Source organism: Chinchilla lanigera, unplaced genomic scaffold (assembly GCF_000276665.1).
Source record: "Chinchilla lanigera isolate Chin_1 unplaced genomic scaffold, ChiLan1.0 scaffold00055, whole genome shotgun sequence".
Lineage (NCBI taxonomy): Eukaryota > Metazoa > Chordata > Mammalia > Rodentia > Chinchillidae > Chinchilla > Chinchilla lanigera.
The window spans coordinates 5398372-5418099 of NW_004955456.1; the positions used below are offsets into that span (position 1 = coordinate 5398372).

The window sequence follows — 19728 nt, forward strand, 5'->3', positions numbered from 1 at the left end:
GCGTCTCCTCTCCCTTTCTACAGGAAATGAGATTCAGGATAGACAGATGCTGCTCCTGTCTTTGAACCAAGCTAACTCAGGGGCGAGCTGAGCTAAGGGGGCTATGCTTTCCACAGAAATGTCAGGCTCCGTGAAGGGGTGAGTGTGTGTGTGTGTGTGTGTGTGTGTGTGTGTGTGTGTGTGTGTGTGAGAGAGAGAGAGAGAGAGAGAGAAAGAAAGAGATAGAGAGAGAGAGAGAGAAAGAGAGACACCCATGAAAACGTCCCTGCGAATGCACAAAATCTGTAGAGTTCATTTTCTAAAATATGCTGCTTTAAAAAAAAGTGCTGCTTTTAACAGATGATTTATATTTACTATGATCGTGCACTGTTCTTACTTTTTAGAATTGTTACTTATTTAAAAAAAAAGAAAAAAAGAAACCTGGATGGCAGTGTAAGTTTTCTGCTTTCACAATGCTGGCTGCATTTTACCAACCAGGAAGCTAACAACAGAATGAATTTTTTTCAATAACAGACCCTGGCTACCTGAGGTGAGGCCAAGATTTGATCACTGATTCTTACTACAAACTGTGTCCCCTCTCCCCATAAGCCACAAGTTTCTTTGAATGTAACAACCTAAAAAAAAAAGAAAAAAAGAAAAAAAAAACAAGAAGAGTGCTACACTATCGTACACATTGCTCATGAATTTTTCATGAAGACGGGATTGTTGGCCGATGAGGTAGGAACTGAGCAGAAGAAAAGCAGGAGAATGGAGGAAAGAGAGGAAACATGCCAGGCATGGTGGCGCACGCCTGTAATCCCAGCACTCCAGAGGCTGAGGCAGGAGAATCGTTGCAAGTTCAAGGCCAGCCTGGGTTACAAAGTGAGCTCAAGATCAGCCTGAACTGCATAGCGAGATCCTGTCTGAAAAAGACAAAAAGAAAAGAAAAAAAAGGAAAGAGAGGAAAAGACTTACTGTGTAGGTATATTGCTTTTATTCAATACAGATAGCCATTCAAATTACACATTGCATTCATCCTCCCATCATAAGTGTAATTAAACAATGTACGTATAAGTGCTCAGTTCAGTATCTCAGTTAATGAACTAGTTTGAAACTTAAATTTTAGTTGAGTGCATGCATGATAAATTGATTCTGTGAAGGAAGCTAAAATCTCTGTCTTCCTAAAAGCTTCCTTGTTAAAAATTATTTTATTAATGACTTAAACATACAAAATGTAAAACTATGTGGAAGGCAAAGTAGTTATATAGAAACTATGATAAACTTTATAAAAGACCAGTCTGATTATTAAAAACTTTTTTTGAGAATCCTACTAAATTAAATGTATTTTTACTGAAAGGATACAAAATGAATGTTTAACAGTCTGGACTTTAGAAAGTATTAGCAAAAAATTTAAAACTAGCAAATGTTACAATGTTTTATTGTGTACTAAATGTTTAAAACTCCAAGTCATAATAAAATCCTTTTAAATATAAATGGTATCACCATATTCTAAAATTCATCGCTTTTTGTAAGAGAAAAATGATTTCTACGAAGATTGTAGGACCAAGAGATGGGAAGGGCTTGAAGCTCTCTCTGAGTTTCTTCCTGTTCAGGATCTGAGACCAACGCTGCCCCAGCCCCATGCGGGAGGGATGCTAGTGGGAAGCAGGAAGGAAGTAACTGGGTCCCCAGGGGAGGGGACGTCGCCAGCCCTGCCAGCCAAAGGACAGCAGGACCGCAGTTGCACTTGTTGAGCGGTGGGTGACGTCTCAGAGAGAAATGCAAGAAAGAGAGGCCAGCCCTGTCGCCGCCTACGCCATAGTGATATCAAATCTGCTGCAGGACACGCTGTTGCATAACAATCTCTATTCATCAATGCCACAGGACCTGTGGGAATGCAGCCACCTCGCAGCTGGCTCCCGGGAAAGTGATCCCGAATGTTACACCGGGTTTACTCCGGCTCTGCTGGCGTCGGCGCCGGTGGAGGTGTTTCTGGACCTGCAATGCACAATAAATACATGGTAGACAGGTAAAGGCAGCATTCCTTTAAAAATCACAAAGTGGACCCCTTCGCCTCAAGTAAAAAAAAGCACATATTTCTGCTCCTGTTCTTAGGTTTAAACCTAACATCTACCTAAAAATTGAGGATCCACCTGGGTGTGGTGGTACACGCCTGTAATCCCAGCGCTTGGGGAAGCTGAGGCAGGAGGACTGCAAGTTTGAGGACAGCCTGGGTAAATTAGTGACTTGGTGAGACCCTGTATCAAAGCTAAAAATAATAGTAATTTTTAAAAAAGAGAACAGAGGATGCAGCTCGGTGCAGAAGCCCTAAGTTTAATCTCCAGTACTGAGAATAAAAGAAAAGAAGCCTCCAGTTGAGCTCCCAGCACACATCCTCTGTGAGAGGCCATGCCCAGGCCACCCTAGGAGGAGGAAAGCATATGGGACACTCATGTCCCCGAGCCATGCTGTCCTCGGGACGAGGTTCTGCAGCAAGGACACCGAGGCGAGCTAGGCAGCAGAAGCACTGCCTGGGGGCTGTGATTTTGCCTCCGTCAGGAGCCCTCCCAGCCAAATGGGACCCTGGGTGCCTCTGTCCCCGCGCCCCAGGTCCCACACCATGCGTCCCTGGGGGCCTCAGTCAAGTATAACACAGAAGCCGTGACCTAAAAGCCTGCATCTGGCTCGCCCACGTAGGAGACCTGCAGGGAGCAGCAGTGAAATGACCACAGTCCTGCTCTCCTGGAAGGAAAGATGCTAACAAGAAAGCTTCACGCCAGAAAGTCCCAGAGGCAGCTCCAAGGGGAGGTTCCACCTTGGCCGGGAAAGGCGCCTTCTGGCTTGGCCTCTGCAGTTTACAAAGTTTAAAACCCATGCAGAGAAGAAAACAGGAACAGAGAGGGAAGGAAGACCTGGCCTGTGTGCAGGCGTAGCCCAAACATGGTAGCAAGGAACTGTGCGTCAAGAGCCAAGCAGACCTGTGTGCTCTTTCTCACACACACACACACACACACCCAACATACATGCACATACACGCACACACATGTACACGTGCACACATGCACATACAACATACATGTACACACAAGCACACACAGCCATATCAAGCACTTCAGCTGTCTGAGGACACTTGATGCCTTCTTTCCCTTAATCACAGGAAGGAGCCCCGAGATGAAAATAGTTTGCCCAGAGGCAGCCAATCAACAATTAATGGAGCTATGGCAACTAAAGACAGTATTCACTCAGCTATCAAATGGATATATCCCCCAAAAATGAGAATAATTCTCTCCGTGACTGTCAAAAATAAAAACCAATGTAGTAATTGGAACATCTAATTACAGAGAAAGCTCTAAATAATTCAACATTTTAAAAAATGTAGATAATGGAGCAGTTGCAAGTTTGAATGTTGAGTTCTTTGCAAAAAAAAAAAAAGTCAAACTTGAGGGATTTTATGAAGGAGCCTCGCCAAGCCCGCCTCGTGGAGTCAGGGCTCTGTGGATCCGAGACCAAAGCTGCTGTCCCTTGGAGCACAGGGAGCCCCCCCCCCCAGCCCATGAACACTGGAGGCTCGAACCTGCAACGGTGCACAGCTTAAAATGTGCAGGTGTACTGCGTGCGACTTGCCTTGTCGGATTATGAGTGAATCTGACTTAACCTCGTTCGTACATCGGAGACTCACTGTGTGTTAGGGTTTGTGTCTAGATGCCCCCAAAAGCCTTCGCAGGCATGAGGCAGGCTTTTAGGGTTTATGATCATGGTCCATTGCTGGGATTATGGGTGTGAGTGCTGCACCCACCCTGGGGCAGGCGGCCTGCATACAGTATAGGGGAGGGAAAGGCTTGTTCGTGCTGCTCTGCTCCTCCCCTTTTGCTCTTGCTGCTTTTCCTGTTTTCTGCCTCCATGAACTGTTGCCCCTGTCATGTGCCACTCTGCCTTGGAGCCAGCCGAGTATGGACTGAAACCTCCACAAACTCTGAGCTAAATAAACCTTTCCTTCCTTAATTTTGGGCGGCAGGTATTTTGCCTCAGTAACAAGAGAAAAGAAACCAAGACACTGTGTTCAGTGCTCATCATATCAAATGGAGAATCAACATTTTGACAAACAAAGCCCCAGAGATCAAGCAGAAAACGAAGAATACATTATCTTCATAGTTACCTGTGACCTTAATACTTCTGTGGTTTTTCTAACAAAATTTTTTTCCTGTCCTAGGGATTAAAGCCAAGGCTATCACACTAAGCTACATCCCTAGCCCTTTAAAAAAAATTACTTGTTTTGAGACAGGTCTTGCTAAGCTGCACAGGCAGTACTTGAATATGCCATCCTCCTGCCTCAGCCTCCCAGAGTGCTGGGATTGTAGGTGTGCGCCACCACGCCCACCTGGGCATTTCTCATCGTGAGATACACGGAGGCATAAGAACGTCGCCTGCTGCCATCATAATGAACTAGAACCACAGGACAGGGACGCAGGAATTGCGGGGTGCACCTGACCTTCAGCTTTCTCGGAGACTTCCGGAGCTTGTGTGTCCTGTGGTGACTCTGTGTCCTGGGGTCCCTTGGGGTCCTGCGTGGACTGGGATGACACCAACGCCCTGGACATCTTTCCGGTCTTCTTATCAGCATCTGCTCGCTGCTGCTGTTGCTGCTGCTGCTGCTGCTGTAACCACTCGTCCTTATAACCGTTGCTGATGAGTTTGGAGAAGTTTGTTGGGGAACTAGTTTTCTGACCAGGCCTCAGAGAGAGAAAAATGAATTCTAAACTTAGGTACAAAAGTCAGCGAGGAACCAGAAGCGTGCTCGGGGTGGAGTACCCCATAAGGACATTGCTCTCTCTTTTGTTCTGGGGGTTGAAGCAGGGTCTCCACAACAAGCTACATCCCAGCCCTATTTACTTTTTATTTCAAGATGGAGTCTTGTTAAGTTGCCCAAGATAACCCTTCCGTGCTTCAGCCGGCTACCGTGCTGGGATTACAGACTTCCTATGTTTCAATTTCCTATCCCCTTCTGGCCTCAGGTTTCTGACTTGTTATGCCTGATGTCTTGTTTTTGTTTGTTTTTGTTTTTGAGACAGGGTTTCACTCTATAGCCCAGGCTCTTGAACGTGCTCCGATCCGCCTGCCTCAGTTTCCCGAGTGCTGGGATTACCTGGACACGCCGTAAGGTACACCTCATGGTTGTCCCTCTGTCTCCTCTCCCTCCCTCCAGTCTGAGCTGAGACTGTGGCGGCATCTTTGATGTGACTGCTCTCCCCCACCCCCTTGCATGAGAAATTATCTGAAGGGTTAGTCAGCAAGATAAGGACATTTATTCTAGCACCCAGCAGGAATTCTGGAAAAGTCAGGAGACACAAGAGGGCCTCAAGGATTTCACCCAGGCTGAGGAGCTGCAAATGTTAGTGCACCTGACGTCCCGACGTCCCCTCCATCCGAGTGCGGACACAAGGCACAAACCCAGCTTTGGGGCTAGTGACAGAAAACGCCAGGACTAGGCAGCAGGACTATGCCGGACGAGTGGCCGCAAAGCAGAAAGCTGCATGGCACAGAGGACACCGAAGGCGAAACACAAACACATGCTCAAATGGCAAAGCCACAGCCCGGAGGGAACAGGTCTGGCTGGGCGTGGTGGTGCAGCCTGTGATCTGGGCATTCAGGGAGGCTGAGGCAGGAGAATCGAAAGTTCTAGCCCAGCCCGGGCAACTTAGCGAGACTTTGTCTCAAAATTAAAAATTGAAGAGCTGAGGTGTAGCTCAAGGTGAAGCCCTGGGTTCAACCTCCAGTCCCACGGCCACGGAAATGAAACCCAGAAGACCAGCCCCAAACCTAGCCAGACGGCAGCCGCGTGGCCCAAGCACTTACATGGGAGGGAAGGAGAGCCTGCTTCCTGCGGGGTCTCTGGGACCCACCGGCGTCCCCACTTTGCTGGATTGCTTTGAGTTAATGGCCGGCAGCCTCACCTGCGTGAAAACACACAAACCCGGGTCAGAGCAGCACAGGTATGGATGTGCAGGACAGGCGCTCAGTGTGCCCGTGATTTCACTGACTGGGTCAGAAACAGTTCAGCAGCAAGCCTGTCCCACAAAGTGGCTTCGTAAGAGGGCAGCGAGTGGCTCCAAAGAGTCACTGCGTTCACGTGAAGATGCCTCTACTCAAGCCTGTTGTCATGGCGCGCAGCTACAATCCAGAGCTCCAGAGGCTGAGGCAGGAAATTCACCATGAGTTGGAGGCCAGCCTGGGTTACATAGTGAGACCCTGTCTCAAGAAAAAAGGTGCATTTACTCAGTAGGAAAAGGATGAAAAACTATCAGTGCAAGAAATTAAAGGGTCCTAGGACTACATGAATGGAAACGTGTCTGCACAAAACCTGCATGCTGAGGCCCCTGCAGCTTCGGTAAGAACCACTGATAGCTGTACTAACCCCTAACAAAGTCCATCTGCAGTGACCCGGCAAATGACCCAAAACCAGGATCACAGCCGGAGAGAACTCGCAGGCGGCCCAGGGCAGCCAGCAGATGCTTCTCCCTATGTCCAAAGGTAAACTGAGGTCCCTTCACACCAGCGTGGCGGTGAGAAGCCAGGCCTGGGATGCGGCCATGTCCTCACTACGCAAGTGAAAGCAGCGCTCCGCGTCAAACTGACATCGGGACTTTCAATACACATTTTATCACTTCATTCACAAATCCGATGTCCCTGCCACCAAGACGCACGTCAGACCTGGAGCTGGCAGCTAACTGCGGTCCCAGGAGACCCCACGTTCACACCAGAGGATGCGAAGGGCTTCCAATCAGGAGCTCCCCAAATCCCACCCACCAATCAAGACTGAGTGCAACAACCCATCCACCAATCAGAGTTGAGCCCGACAACCCACCCACCAATCAGGATTGCTCGCCAGCTTCCCTGCTCTTTAAAAACGCAAGACCCCTAAGAAGGCTTCCCTTGTGGCCCAGTCCTCCTTCGCGGTCAAATATTCCTCCTCCAGACTGTGCAGAGGAAAAGACTTCCTCTTCCTTTATGAGCAGGAGGGAGCACTCCAGGGAGATCGCAACAGAAAGACTTAAATGACATAGAAATGTTTGAAACCAAGACGGTGAATAAATATAAAATGTCCTTCTGTGTACCAGACGAGAAGCACCGATTTCCCCCAGACCAGCACCGACTGACTCAGAACCACTGAGGAGAAAGTACGGTTACCCGTAAAGTCAATATTCGTAGGAAAAACGGGGATGGCAAACGCGCTGAGCACGCGGGGTGCGACCCCAGGGCAGCCGACCCGCGCCCCCCAGGGGAAGCGCGGCACACGCAGCTGCCACCATCCACAGCGGTCACCTTCTTTCTGTCCTCGAGCTCTTCGGCCTCCCTCTGCCAAACCGTTTTCACGTCGAAGTCGAAGGGCCCCCTTCTGGATTCGTAGCTCCCGTTGGCCTGGCTGGGGTGGAACTCCTCGTACACCATGTAGTCTGGCATGGACACCACGGGCACCCTGCGGGCACGGGGGTCACACCTCGCACCACTGCCTCTCTCCCTCCGCCCTCTCTTACATAAATGCCATCGGCTCCCTGGACCGCATGGGCGGGGGTGTGGCCTCAGACACCCCAGCCCTCCTCCCCTTGGCGCAGGGGTCCCAGTGAGAGTGTGGAGGGGGTGTGGTAAAACAAGGATTTACAAAGTGGAGAGCTCTTCCGTTACTTCTTTTAAGTTAGCATCTGCTCACTTGGCCCCTTTCAGAGAGACAGACAGCTCTAAATGGTTACCACTTAGCATGCTCATTTCAAATAATGACCGGCTTGGTTTTCTGTGAAATGGTTCTAGGTGATGTGGGTATCTCAGCTTCCAGCTGGTTTTCCCATATGAACCATGTACCCAGGGGAAGGCCACTTCTAGGCACCCCCCATACTCTTTCCGGAGGGTCTCTTTTGTTCTGCCCCAACCCTTTTCTCCACTTAGCACTAAGTATTCTGGGTGTACACGTGTGACAGCACGTGTGTGTAGCTGTGTGTGTGCAGTGCCCAGGGCCTTTGCACATGTCAGGCAAAGAAACTATTCACTGGAAGAGGGCACTAACCCTTGGGAAAAGACTCAAGTCCCCCCAGCCTTAGCTATGTATTACATTTTGCGTGTTTTTCCTGTTAAAAACAAAAAGCTGGGGGAAGCAGAATCCTAAAGACAAAAACCACAGTGTCACCGTGCAAGGCGGGACAGTCCCGTGCATGGCCACAGACAGGAAATCCTAGACACCAAAGCCTGGGGGGGACCCTGGCTCTCCGCAGCTCCGTATCCACACAGAGCTCCAGGGTGCCTGTCTTTCCAGCTGGGACTCCTGCCCTTCATCCTAATGAGAACGCTTGGGGACCCGCTGCTGTTGCTATGGCCGTATCCCGGGGGACGGAGACTCCCCAGGCTGCTCACTGACAAGCAGCCCAGGGGCCACACCCCACGGTAGGCACAGCGTGTGCCACGGTCCCCGCTCTGGCTCAGCCACAGCTGTGTCACCTCCCCCGAGGAGCTGTTCGGGTACAGCAGCGCCTGGACCTGTCACATCGCGCACTCTGCGACCAGTGTTAGACACCTGGATCGTTCCAATCCACCCTGGGGTGTTAGCCTGGGGGGAACGTAACCGAAGCACGCGTGCTTCCAGGTACTCACGGGCGCTGGCTGGCGGTGGGCGGCTTGCTGTGGTGGATGTACCAGTCCGGCAGGGCGTAGGCCACCGGGGAGCCCTTCCTGCTCCCAGGAGCAAGGTGCTTCAGCAAATCTCCAGGGAAGAGACACAGAGGTGCTGGGTGTGCTCCAGCCACCGGGCAGGAAGCCCAAGGAGGGGAGGCAGCTGGGCCGCACTCCTGGGCTGCCTGCGGGTGGCTGTCACCTGCCTCACAGGCATCCACATCTGCCCCCACCTTGCTGTTATGGAGCTGGACAAGCCCCAGTCTTGGTCTCCGCATAGTGACATCATCACTTCCTGTGCAGGGCTCAGTACCCCCCCAGGTCCTCAGGCCTCCGCCTAGCCAGACCCTTCCCCCAGGCTGCAGTGGTGGATCCTCCCCCTCCTCCTCCTCCTCTTCTGCGAGGGGCTGTGCCTGACCCATAGCTGTTTCCAGGACAACCTGCCCATCAAAATTTCCAGGGAAAGTCACCCGGGAGGTCTACTAGTCACTTTGCAGCCAGTTTGAGGAGCACATAGCCCGGGCTCATTCTATGAGACCCACCTGCTCCCAGCTCACCTGCGCTGTCTACCTGCATCCCTCCATCCCCTCCCCTCGTGCCAAGAGGGAGCAGAAGAACTGATTTGCAGTAGAATGGGGGCAATAATAGCCTCGCTGAAGCAACAGAAAGCTTCCACTGATATATTGCTTGCAGGAAGAAATGTTTAACTTTCCATTTTTAAACTATTTATTTATTTGAGACAGGGTCTCACTATGCAGTTCAGGCTGGCCTTGAGTTCACTATGTAGCCCAGGCTGGCCTCAAACTTGTGGCAATCCTCCTGCCTCAGCCTCCCAAGTGTTAGGATTACAGGCATGCACCACCATGCCCAGGTCACTGATTGATTGACTGATGGATTAACTTTGTAATCCTGGAGCCTGAAGCCTTTGGACTGAGCTACAACCCCAGCCTTTTTTAAAAATCTGAGATAGGGCCTACCTAAATTGCTAAATCGCCCAGGCTGGGCTTCAACTTTCAATTCTCCTGCCTCAGCCTCCAAGAGTGCTGGGGCTACAGGTGTGCGCTCCCAGGCCCAGCTAATGATTGTTATTGTTACTAGAACAATAATGGGCAGCAGGTTGCAGACAGGAAATCTTTTTTGCTTCTCTGTGTCAGCACCAGTTTCCAGAGGTGACCCAAATCAGGGACCACTGCATGGTGACCCCATCTGGAAAGTGGTTTTCCGCAATGCTTAGATCTGATTCACAGACCGCATGCAGCTGTTGCCAGGCGTCCTGCAGTGGACACCGCAAAACAGAACTTTCAAAGTTAAACTTGTTTAGAGATAAGCGACTTCTCCAAGCTGCTTCCTCCTCAGAAGCTACAACCCACCTCTCCTCAGTCCCCAAAAGGGACACAATGTGCAGACGCTGGCCCTGAGGCAGGAGCTCAGCTTCCTTTCATGAGAAAGAGGACAGAGAGCTGAAGACGCCAGGAGAGCCCAGCACCGGGAGCTCCGCGCGCTCTCTCTGGGCCCCTCCCCTTGTTCCTTGCTACAAAGGACCTTTGCCCACCTGCACCCGGGAGGTGGCATTCCGAGGCAAACGGGGCCCTCCGTCTCCCCGGAGCGAGCTTTGAGGAAGTCCTTTTTGCCAAAACAAGTGGCCTCTGTCCATGTGGCCAGCAGTGAGAAAACGTGACAACCGCACTGTTCTTTCAACCAACAGGAGGTTGAGATAGACAGAAAAAAGTACTCAACCCGATCTACCTGCTTCCTGCCGGGTCGGTCCAACGCTGTGGTCCAGAATCTCAAGGTCATTTGGCTCCTCACAGCCCCCGTAGGGGTGAAGGCAGCCAGAGGGGATGGAAGAAAAGTCCAGTAGCTGTCAATGTCCCTTACCCCAAAGCTGGCTCACTGTGAGATGTTTCAGCCTTTCCCCCTCTGAACAATGAATTCTATCACACTCAGTATGCCACAGTCTCAGCCTAATTTCTCAATGAAATCTTCTGAGTCTAAGAGTTAATTTTCATCATCACCACCACGGAAACACACTGGTGGGTTCCATTATTTAAAATACATTCCAACAGCGCACAGTGGCGCAGGCCTGTCGTCCCAGCACTCTGGGAGGCTGAGCCAGGGACGCGGGAAGTTCACGCCCAGCCTGGGCAACGGAGCAAGCTAGGGAGACCCTGTCTCAAAATGAAAAATAATTTTTTTTTAAAAAAGAGCTGGAGGTGTAGCTCAGTGGGAAGGCCCTGGTTCAATCTCCACTACCACTGAAATATTCCTACTATGGACCAGGAACGGTGAGGACAACCAGCAAGGAGCAAAAGGAAAACTGCCTCAATGGCAATGGGATGGGCAAGCAGGGACATTAAAACGCAGGCAGATTCCCGCCTGGACTCAACAGCTCCCTGGGAGCCTCTTTGCAATAAAGAAGGCAGCAAAGGCACAGCTCCGCCGTCCTGTCCCTTGTGGCTATAGAGATGTGTGTGTGTGTCTGTGCAAGGGTCACTCGGGCTTACCGGGTCTGCCGCCCTGCTTGGCGAGCTTCACGTACTCGGAGTCTGTCTCCTTGATCCAGTACCTCCTGGCCCCGAGCGCGTTCCGGTCCTGTGAGTCGCCCAGGTTGCTGAGCCCTGGGATCTGGGACGTCGGCGGGGCACCCACGGCCCTCTCGGAGCGCTTGGCCGGGAGGTGGTAGTACCAATCTAGATGGGAGACAGCCGTGCCGCGTCACCGTGGGTCCAGGAGGCTGCGTGGGGAGGGCGGGCGGAGTGCCCTCGGGTCTGTCTCCCTGCAGACAGGGTGCTGCAAGGGGCACAGGCGCAGGAAGGACCTTCCTCCTCAGGGCCTGCCACGTCACACCCTGACGCTAAGCAGTGGGCGCTCCCACCTGCAGAGCCCACCGGGACACCAGCTGCCCGTGCCACAGAGGAACCCCTGGCCTGGCCTCCTGCCCTGGCCTCTTTACTGGTATCCCAGCTTTCCAGAGAAGTAGGGTCCAAGGCCCCGTATACCTGACTACCTCTCTGTCTGTCTCTCTCCATAGAGGTGAGATTTACCTGTCTCTCCAGCCATGCTAGGGAATGGGGCAGTCTGAAGAATCCCGACTCACTTAGAACACCATGGGTAAATCTTGGAAGTGGCCCTTACATCCATCAGCAGACGAATGGATAAAGAAAATGTGGTGTTTACATGCAAAGGCGCACTATTCTGCCGCAGAGCAAGATAAACACGGTCTCCCACCTTGAGACCATCATGTTAAGGGAAATAAATCAGACACACAAGATTAAATGTCACATAGTTTCTCTTATATGAGAAACCCAAAGTATAAACAAAGAGCAGAATAAAAGGCAGATGGTGGGAATCAGGGAGACAGATCTTCCGCAAAGGGGAAGGGGCTGAGAGGTGGAGGGAGGGTGGGGGAGGGGAGGAAAAGAGGGTCAGAAAATAACTAAGATGCGTTATGTCCAGGCACCAACTCTCCCATGAGAGATGTAATCATTATGTACTGCAGACACGCATTAATCAAAAATAAAAATTGAAAAAGCATGTATAAAACAGTGGGCTACAGGGGATGTGAGCAAATGCTGCCCAAGACTTGTTTTATTTTTTGAGACAGGGTCTTACTATGTAGTTCAGGCTGGCCTTGAATTTGCAGTTACTCTCCTGCCTCAGCCTCCTGAGTGCTGGGATGGCAGGCGGGCTCCACCATGCCCAGCCTAACCCTGCCCAAATTTACACACACTCAGCGTGTTAAAAGACAGACCTAAATTCTGGCACAGAAACAACAGCTCGACTGCACAGGCTTTCCAGCTGTGCCAGGCAGGGTGGGGCAGGCCAGGGTGCGCCCAGGTGCTGTGCTGATGCCACTGCCCAGCTGCCCACGGGCCTGCCACCACCCGGCCAGCAACAGTGAAACCTGGCCTGGAGCCCACACCACCCCCATGACGTGAGGCCCTGGGCTGGCTTCACAGTGCTGGGGGCCAGTGGGGCTTTGCCGGAGGCCCATGTGTCCCTAAAGAGAGAGGGTCAGCAAGGGGCCCCTTTACCAGAAGGAAACCTCCCCAGACGCCACTTTCCCTTGGGGAGACTGAGGTGAAGCCCCGAGAGAGTCTGTCCTGCAGGGGCAGCCAGGTGCACTGAGCTGGGGGCTGGGGGCTGCTGTCCAGGGTCAGCGGGCAGGCAGGGCTCCTGGGCCGGGGCTCTTTACCACTTCTGCAGCATCCTCAGATGGAAAGGATCTGGGGCATTCTGACTGTACTTGTTTTAGGCAAATCTTTGCATCAGAAAGTGATTAACCAGATGGCCAAGGAGAAGAGAAAACCTCACAGGCAATTAGAAACAAAATCCAGGCAAACTGTGAAACACAAAAGATGCAATTCACGTGGCACAGCGGGGGCATTTAACGGCAGTTGTCAGAATGTAACTGTCACAAACGCAGGATGTTCAGGGTCTGACACAAGCCCCAGCTCATGGTAGATGTGGTGGCAAAAACCATGTGTCAGTTTGGTGGGCCACGGTACCCAGACATCGGTCAGGCAATATTCTAGATGCTTCTGTGGAGGTGTTTTATTGGATGAGAATAACACTTAAATCAATGGACTTTGGGTAAATTGGACGACCCTTCCTAATATGGGTGAGCTCATCCAATCAGCTCCCAGGCTTACGAAAAGAGACGGCAGAGGGAATTCTACGTCCAGATGGATTTTGAACTTGAACGGCAACATCAGCTGGTCTCCAATGTAAGGTCACCCCGAATGCAAGGTCATCCCTCAGCTCCAGCCTGCACTCTGGACAGCCCCATATTCCCATGAGGCAGTTCCTTAAAATAAATCTTTCTTGATAGATGATAGATAGATAGACAGACAGATAGATGATAGATAGATGGTAGATAGATAGATAGATAGATAGCCTGCTGGTTTGTTGGTTATGCTACCCAGTGCCCAGGTAAATAGTACAGAATAAATCAACTCACATAAGCACACAGGAATAAGAAGTCATCATTATCTAAGACTAAAAGCCTAAACATCCAGTTTGTACTTAAACTCTAGCTTGGTTCACTGTATAAAAGTGAAGAACACTTAACATGGAAAATTTTTTTAGGTACCTAGGAAAAATTTTAGGTCCCTAAGAAAATGTTTTTAGGTACCTAGGAAAATTTTTTTGAATACCTCAGGGACATTAATTAGCTAAATCAACACCATGAGATTTTGAAAAGAAAAAAACTTGGTAGAGGTTTAAGGAATTCCACAAAAGATCACAGAGTACCAATTTAAGAATTTTAAGAATAAGAGTTTAGTAGCTTTGTATTCTGGTCATTCCGCTCAAAGACTGCCTCTTTTAGACAGAGGGCATTTGATTCTTGCTTATTTTTCCTCTCCGTGTTTTGATTACTAATTAATCCTCAGAGAACAGCACATCTTCTACCTGCTCATTACTGGAAGCTTTGGACAGGCACTGAACTCTAATCCCTTTAAAAATGAGAGCTAAGGAACAGCGGAGAGAGCTAGGACTAAACTGCTAAGAACCAGTCGTCACCACCTCCCGGCTAAAGGGGCAAAGAGTTACCCTTCTTTTGTGCCTGTGGTACTGGGGCCTTCCCACTGAGCTACAGCCCGCACCCCTTTTTTGAGACGGGATCTTGCTGCACCAGTCAATCCTCCTGGATCAGCCTCCCAGAGTACTGTGTTTATAGCTTTTATCACTCAAAAACTGTTACTATCTGTACGGCGCTGGGTCATACACGATCCTATTGGCTTTCTCTCTCTCCTTTCCTGCTTTCTCACAGACTACATGTAGGAAGTTTTTTTTTCCTTTGTTTTATTAATGAGGAAACAAGTGACTGTGAGCAGAAGCGAGGACGGCGCGGCTCTTCTGCTCTTGAACCACAGGCCCCATTGCATACACGCGCAAGCCCACGGGACACAGGCCCCGGTCGTTAGCGCCCCAGCTCACCGTTAATATTGAGGGCTGTGAGCTACCCGGGGCCCGTGTGGGCTCGGACAACTTACTCCGAGCTCCACACGCCTCCGCTTCCTGGTCCGTCCAGCGGGGTGCTGGTGCCCGGGAGGGTTGGTAGGGTCTCACTGTCAGCGCATAGGCAGGGCCGGGTCCCCGGGGCTTGTCAGATCTATGAGCGGTGCGCATGCACCCGAGGCCACTTCCTAAGGCGTCCTGGGGTCCTTCCCTTCATTCTGCACCCCTCAGGTCCCCAGGAAGCTGCCCTGTCACCAGCAGCGGTCACAGTCAGAGCCAGGGACTAGAAGTGCGCGTGGGAATGTGGAAGGGCCACGTTTCGCTCCTGTCCTGTGCAGCCGTACAGGGCTTCACCTGGGCCCCACCACGCAGCGCCCGGGCTCCTCGCTACCCGTCTCCAGCCCATCGCAAGACGCAGAGAGGAGAACACCAAGGCAGAGTCTCACGACTTCTCCCTCCCCTCCTCAGCTTCCAACCCTGGTGCGTAAAAAACCGCGACACCGCCCCCCCCCCGCCCCCGCGTTCTCCGTTCCCGCATCCATCCAGCCCCCTAGAGCAGGAAACAGACTTGACTCGGCGGCGGTCTAAACGGGGAGTCAATGAAACACCTTGGGGTGCCGCCCGGAAAGAAAGGCCCTTAATTAACATGCAGGAAAACAGCAGGAGGGTTAATAGTTGAACTACCGCCAAGAAAAAGTCAAAGGGCCCCGTGTGCACTTCCCACCGCCCGCGCCCCGGCCCCGCTCACCGCAGGGGGCGTAGCGGTGCCCGGCGCCCGGCGCTTCCTTGTTGGTGTTCCTCATGACTGCGCGCCGCGGGGAGACGCGGCCCGGGCCTGCGGCTGGCACGCCCACAGCACGCGTAGACGGGGTCTGCAGCCGGCGATCAAGCGCCGCAGGACAGGACGGTCCCTGCCGCCCGGCTCACCCGCTCGCCAGGGGTCTCGGTGGCTCACGTTTGTATGGCGCGGGCTGGCAATCGGGGGCCAACCCGCAGCTCCCGGAGCGAGGCGGAACCACAACAACCCGCGTCGCCACGGTAACGGCCGGACAGCCAATAAGCAAGGGCGGCGAGAGTGTAGGCAGCCAATAGGATCGACCGCTGGAGTGCCGGTGGACCAATCAGAGCCAGGGAAGAACGCAGGCGCCCCCTGTCAACCGCCCAGAGCCAGGGGCTAGAGGACACAGTGGGCGGGGCCACGCCTGGTGTGAAGCCGCGCCCCCACCACGAGAAACCGGGAAAATTAGGACTATTCACCCTCAAGTTCTCCAAGCAGGGGTGAGCGTCTCACTTCTAAGAAACAGCACCAGTAGATAAAAATATAATCTAAGCAAATGCAGGAGTTTCACGTAACAAAAGGATGCTTAATTTTAGAAAGAAATTGGACTCTAAATCTCTCGATTATTTACTGCATTGAAAAGAGAGTAAGTACTTGGTAAAATTCAGCAAATAGACATTTCTGCCAACTGTATACTAATAGTAGAATTGCCATGTAAACGTTTCCTGTATCTTGGTTTTGAGGAGTATTTCTGTTTTGTGGCTTGAGAGGCCCTTTTATAAAGCTCTTAGCCATACTTCTACCATATAGGGTTTAGAGTTCCAAACCCTTAGCCTAAATGAGGGGTGTTTGGCCTCGCTAAATTTGAGAACTGGAAAGACAGAGAGAAACGGAGACAGAAAGACAGTGAGAGCGGGGGGGAGAGAGAGACGGCGACGGGGAGGATAATATAAATTGCGCTGCTTCAGAAGAATAGAAATTATTTGGCCCAACCGTGGTGAATCCAAAGCAAGGACACAGCTTTGGCACGGGTCAGTAGGAGACACTGCTCACCCAGACAGTGTCACGTGACATTGTCCAAGTAGTGGAGATAAGTACCCATGGTTGACCCCTATGTAAAGTTAGACAAGGATCAACCAGCTGCTAGAATCTGAAAAGAGCCTGCTGTTCCACCAGCAGGGGCATCTGTAAATAGCTTTGACTTTTCTCTTGTTGAAAAAACTTTTTCTTCTTGAGAAAGGGTCTTATCATGTAGCACAAGTTGGCCTCAAATTCACAGTGATCCTTCTGCCTTAGCCTCCCGAGGGCTGGGATTACAGGCGTGCACCGCCACATCCACCTTTAATTATTTTTTAAATCCAGACTTTTGGCTTGGTGGCTGTGTAGCACATTGAGCTAAAGAAGGTGCTGCCTCTGTTACAGCAGTACAGCTTTACACATCTAGGAGAAGCCAGGGAGCACGGGAACTGGGTAAAGAGAAGAAATCTTGTGTGCTTGGGACAAGCCTTAGCTAGTTGATTTATCCAGCTCTAATAGTACTGTGATGAATGTGCAGAATCTCCAGCCAGCCGGTCCTGTAGTTAATCAAGACTTCATACCTCACTGACATGTTTGTTCACTATATATAGAGGCTCTTCGGTTATCACCAGGCGTAACAAGTGCTGCCGCTTGTGTAAGTCACAACTTCAGTCAGGGGGCTGTAGGACCAACAGAGCTTATTCATTAAAACAACTGATTACAGGACGCTGGGGATTTAGCTCAGCGGCACAGCGCCTGCCTGGCAAGCTCAAGGTCGTGAGTTTGATTCCCGGTACCGGGGGAAAGAAAAACCAAACTGATCACAGTACCTGCAGCTATCATGACCTGAGAATATCTGCAGCTCTCAGTTGGGTTAATGAAAGCGTGGAGTTTTTATTGTAGCTGAAATGGTTGTGAAGAATGATCATTGCTCAGGAGGAAGGTTTGCTTTGGAGTGTCATTGAAATCCCAGATGCCTGTACATGGCAAATCAAATGAAGACATAACACAAGAACGATCTATTTGTAATGAGCGTACCTCCATGCCTTTGTTTCCTGAACTTTTCCTGGCCCTCAGAATTTAAAAGGATGGAACGTCATCTCACACATAATCTCACTTCAAGGGAATTTTATGCATCTATATTCCTAGATATATGTAGATATCTCCTGTTTATGAGCATTTTGAGAAAGGGAAAAAGGTATCTAAGTACTAATCCAGTTTTTCAATCTCAGCCCTTCCCTGCTGGCCTCTTGTTTTCCCATGTTGTTGACTGCAGCTGGTTTATTCGCACTCCTGGGAGGTGTCTTTATTTGGCGCTTTTCCATCTCTCTCCTGCCGCCCGTCCTTCCTCATCCTAAGCAGTTGAAAGACCCTGGTCCATTCTCCTGCCCGCCCCTCACCCTGTGGCCTCTGTCTCTCTCTAGATTATGCAGCATGTGGTAACATCAGTTTTTCACAAGCTATAGGGAGTTTTAAATTGTGTATTTCCTTTTTGGTGATAATTTAAGCAATGTAAAGATAGCCTCTCCAGGTGGACGTGTATTTATGTACTTCCATGTCATGGGGCAGTTTGAGTTGTCCACCGAGTCAGAAGAACAAGAACCCTCATCTCTGTGAGCGCTAGGGTAGGCGAGACCTCTTTAAGTCACTGTAAGCACCAGACCCTACGGAGTCCTGTGTTAGAGGCACAGAGCCCTTTGGCCCTTTGGCCCTTTCTCTTTGGTAGAATTTCTTAACAAGAAGAATGGCCTATTTTAACTCTTTCCAACTTTAATCAAGTATAAGTGATACTAGAAAGTTTACATATTTGAGTTGTACGATGTAATAATTCAGTATACACATACAGTGTGAAGTGCTTGCTGCAGTCAAGCTAGTGAACATGTCCACCTCCGCACGTAACTGTCTTCTTCAGCCTGTGTGGTGGAACACGAAAGATCTCCCTCTCAGGACGTTGCTAGTATACCACGCAGCGCTGTCCTCTGCAGTCACCGTGCTGGGCAGTGGTTCCTCAGAATCTATCCGTTTGTAACCACAACCTTGGACCATTTGACAACTGCCTCCCCTTTCTCACTTTCACCTGCCCCTCCTCCGCTGGCAGCCTCCGCTCCACTCTCCAATTCTATGTATTTGAGCATTTTAAGTTCTACATATAAGTGAGCTCGCACAGTAATATCTGTGTCTGGTTCATTTAACTCAGAAAATTGTTCACCAGGTTCATTCTGTTGTCAGAAATGATACGATCTGCTACTTTTTTAGGGATGGGTGGATGTGCGTGTGTGTGTGTGTGTGTGTGTGTGTGTGTAAATTTCATTTTCTATACCCATTCAACCATCGATGGGCACCTCGTTTGATTCCACATCTTGGCCTTTACAACAGTGCTTCAGCGAACAGAGTCGTGCTGGTGTCTGTTTGACATATGACTTTATTTCCTTCGGGTATGTATCTAGATACGGGATTACTGGATCATATAATAGTTCTACTTTTCACTTTTGGAGGAAATTTCATACTGTTTTTTTACAAGATTGTATCAGTTTACATTTTCACCATCAGTGCGCAAGGTTGCCTTTCTCTCCGACGTCTTTGCCAGCACCTGTCCATTCTTGCGCTTTCAATGGCGTCCTAGTGGGTATGAAGTGGTGCGCGTACTTGTAGTTTCTGTTTGCATTTCCCTGACGGTTGGTGATGTTGAGCCTATTTTCAGATGACTGCTGGCCATCTGTCTTTCTTCTTTGGGAAAATGTCTATGCAGGATTGTAGCCTATTTTTTAAATAAATTGTGACCCTTAACCCTGATATGTTGTGGAGGAGAGGGGCCCGTAGAGGTAATTTTGCAGGTGAGATCCCCAGGGAAAAGAATGCACGTGAGGCAGACATCAGTACAAAAGGCAGGCAGGAGAAAGAAAGAGCAGCTCATCTGATCGTTTATTGTTATATATGCTGTTATCACCTATTTACATTCTTGTCTGCTGGGGCTAACCAGCGCATGCGCGGTTTGCTATAGCTAAGTCATGGTTATATAAATATACACCAATCTGCGCCTGCGCTAAACAGCAGGTTCACATCCTTTACATGTCCTCAGACAACCCTCGACCCGAGCTCTGAAGCCACCGCTTCATACTGAATCCAACTTCACTGGATTAAGAAACATCTAGCAGGTTAGTAAAGCACGCTGCTGGTTGTGTCTGGGTGGGTCGTGGAACCATGGCCCTGGGGTCTGTGTCAGGTCCCTCGCCCCTTCCTCTCTGGCAGTGTTCTCCTGGTCTGCTTCCCAAAACTGAGCAGCTTTGCTGCAGCACACACTTCCACCGTGATGTTGCTGACTTGAAGCCAGTGCACCA

At 50.5% G+C, this 19728-nt stretch overlaps 1 protein-coding gene across 1 annotated transcript; it reads right to left on the minus strand.

The window, feature by feature from the left end:
• Positions 1-954: 954 nt before the first annotated feature.
• LOC102007302 (chromosome unknown open reading frame, human C7orf57) lies at positions 955-15631 on the minus strand. The gene is made up of 7 exons (XM_005396629.2): positions 15344-15631; positions 11139-11324; positions 8617-8725; positions 7300-7453; positions 5833-5930; positions 4469-4710; positions 955-1977 (listed from the first exon to the last, which is right to left on the minus strand). The coding sequence occupies exons 1-7, from the start codon at positions 15396-15398 to the stop codon at positions 1931-1933; spliced, it is 891 nt and encodes a 296-aa protein (XP_005396686.1). The 5' UTR covers positions 15399-15631; the 3' UTR covers positions 955-1930.
• Positions 15632-19728: the final 4097 nt, after the last annotated feature.

Coding starts and splice junctions, on each gene's coding strand:
- LOC102007302 (XM_005396629.2), bottom strand. CDS start 15,398: ATGAGGAACACCAACAAGGAAGCGCCGGGCGCCGGGCACCGCTACGCC. Junction 8,726..11,138: donor CAAGCAGGGCGGCAGACCCG/GTAAGCCCGAGT, acceptor TCTTCCCTGGAG/ATTTGCTGAAGCACCTTGCT. Junction 7,454..8,616: donor CCCACCGCCAGCCAGCGCCC/GTGAGTACCTGG, acceptor CCGTGCCCGCAG/GGTGCCCGTGGTGTCCATGC.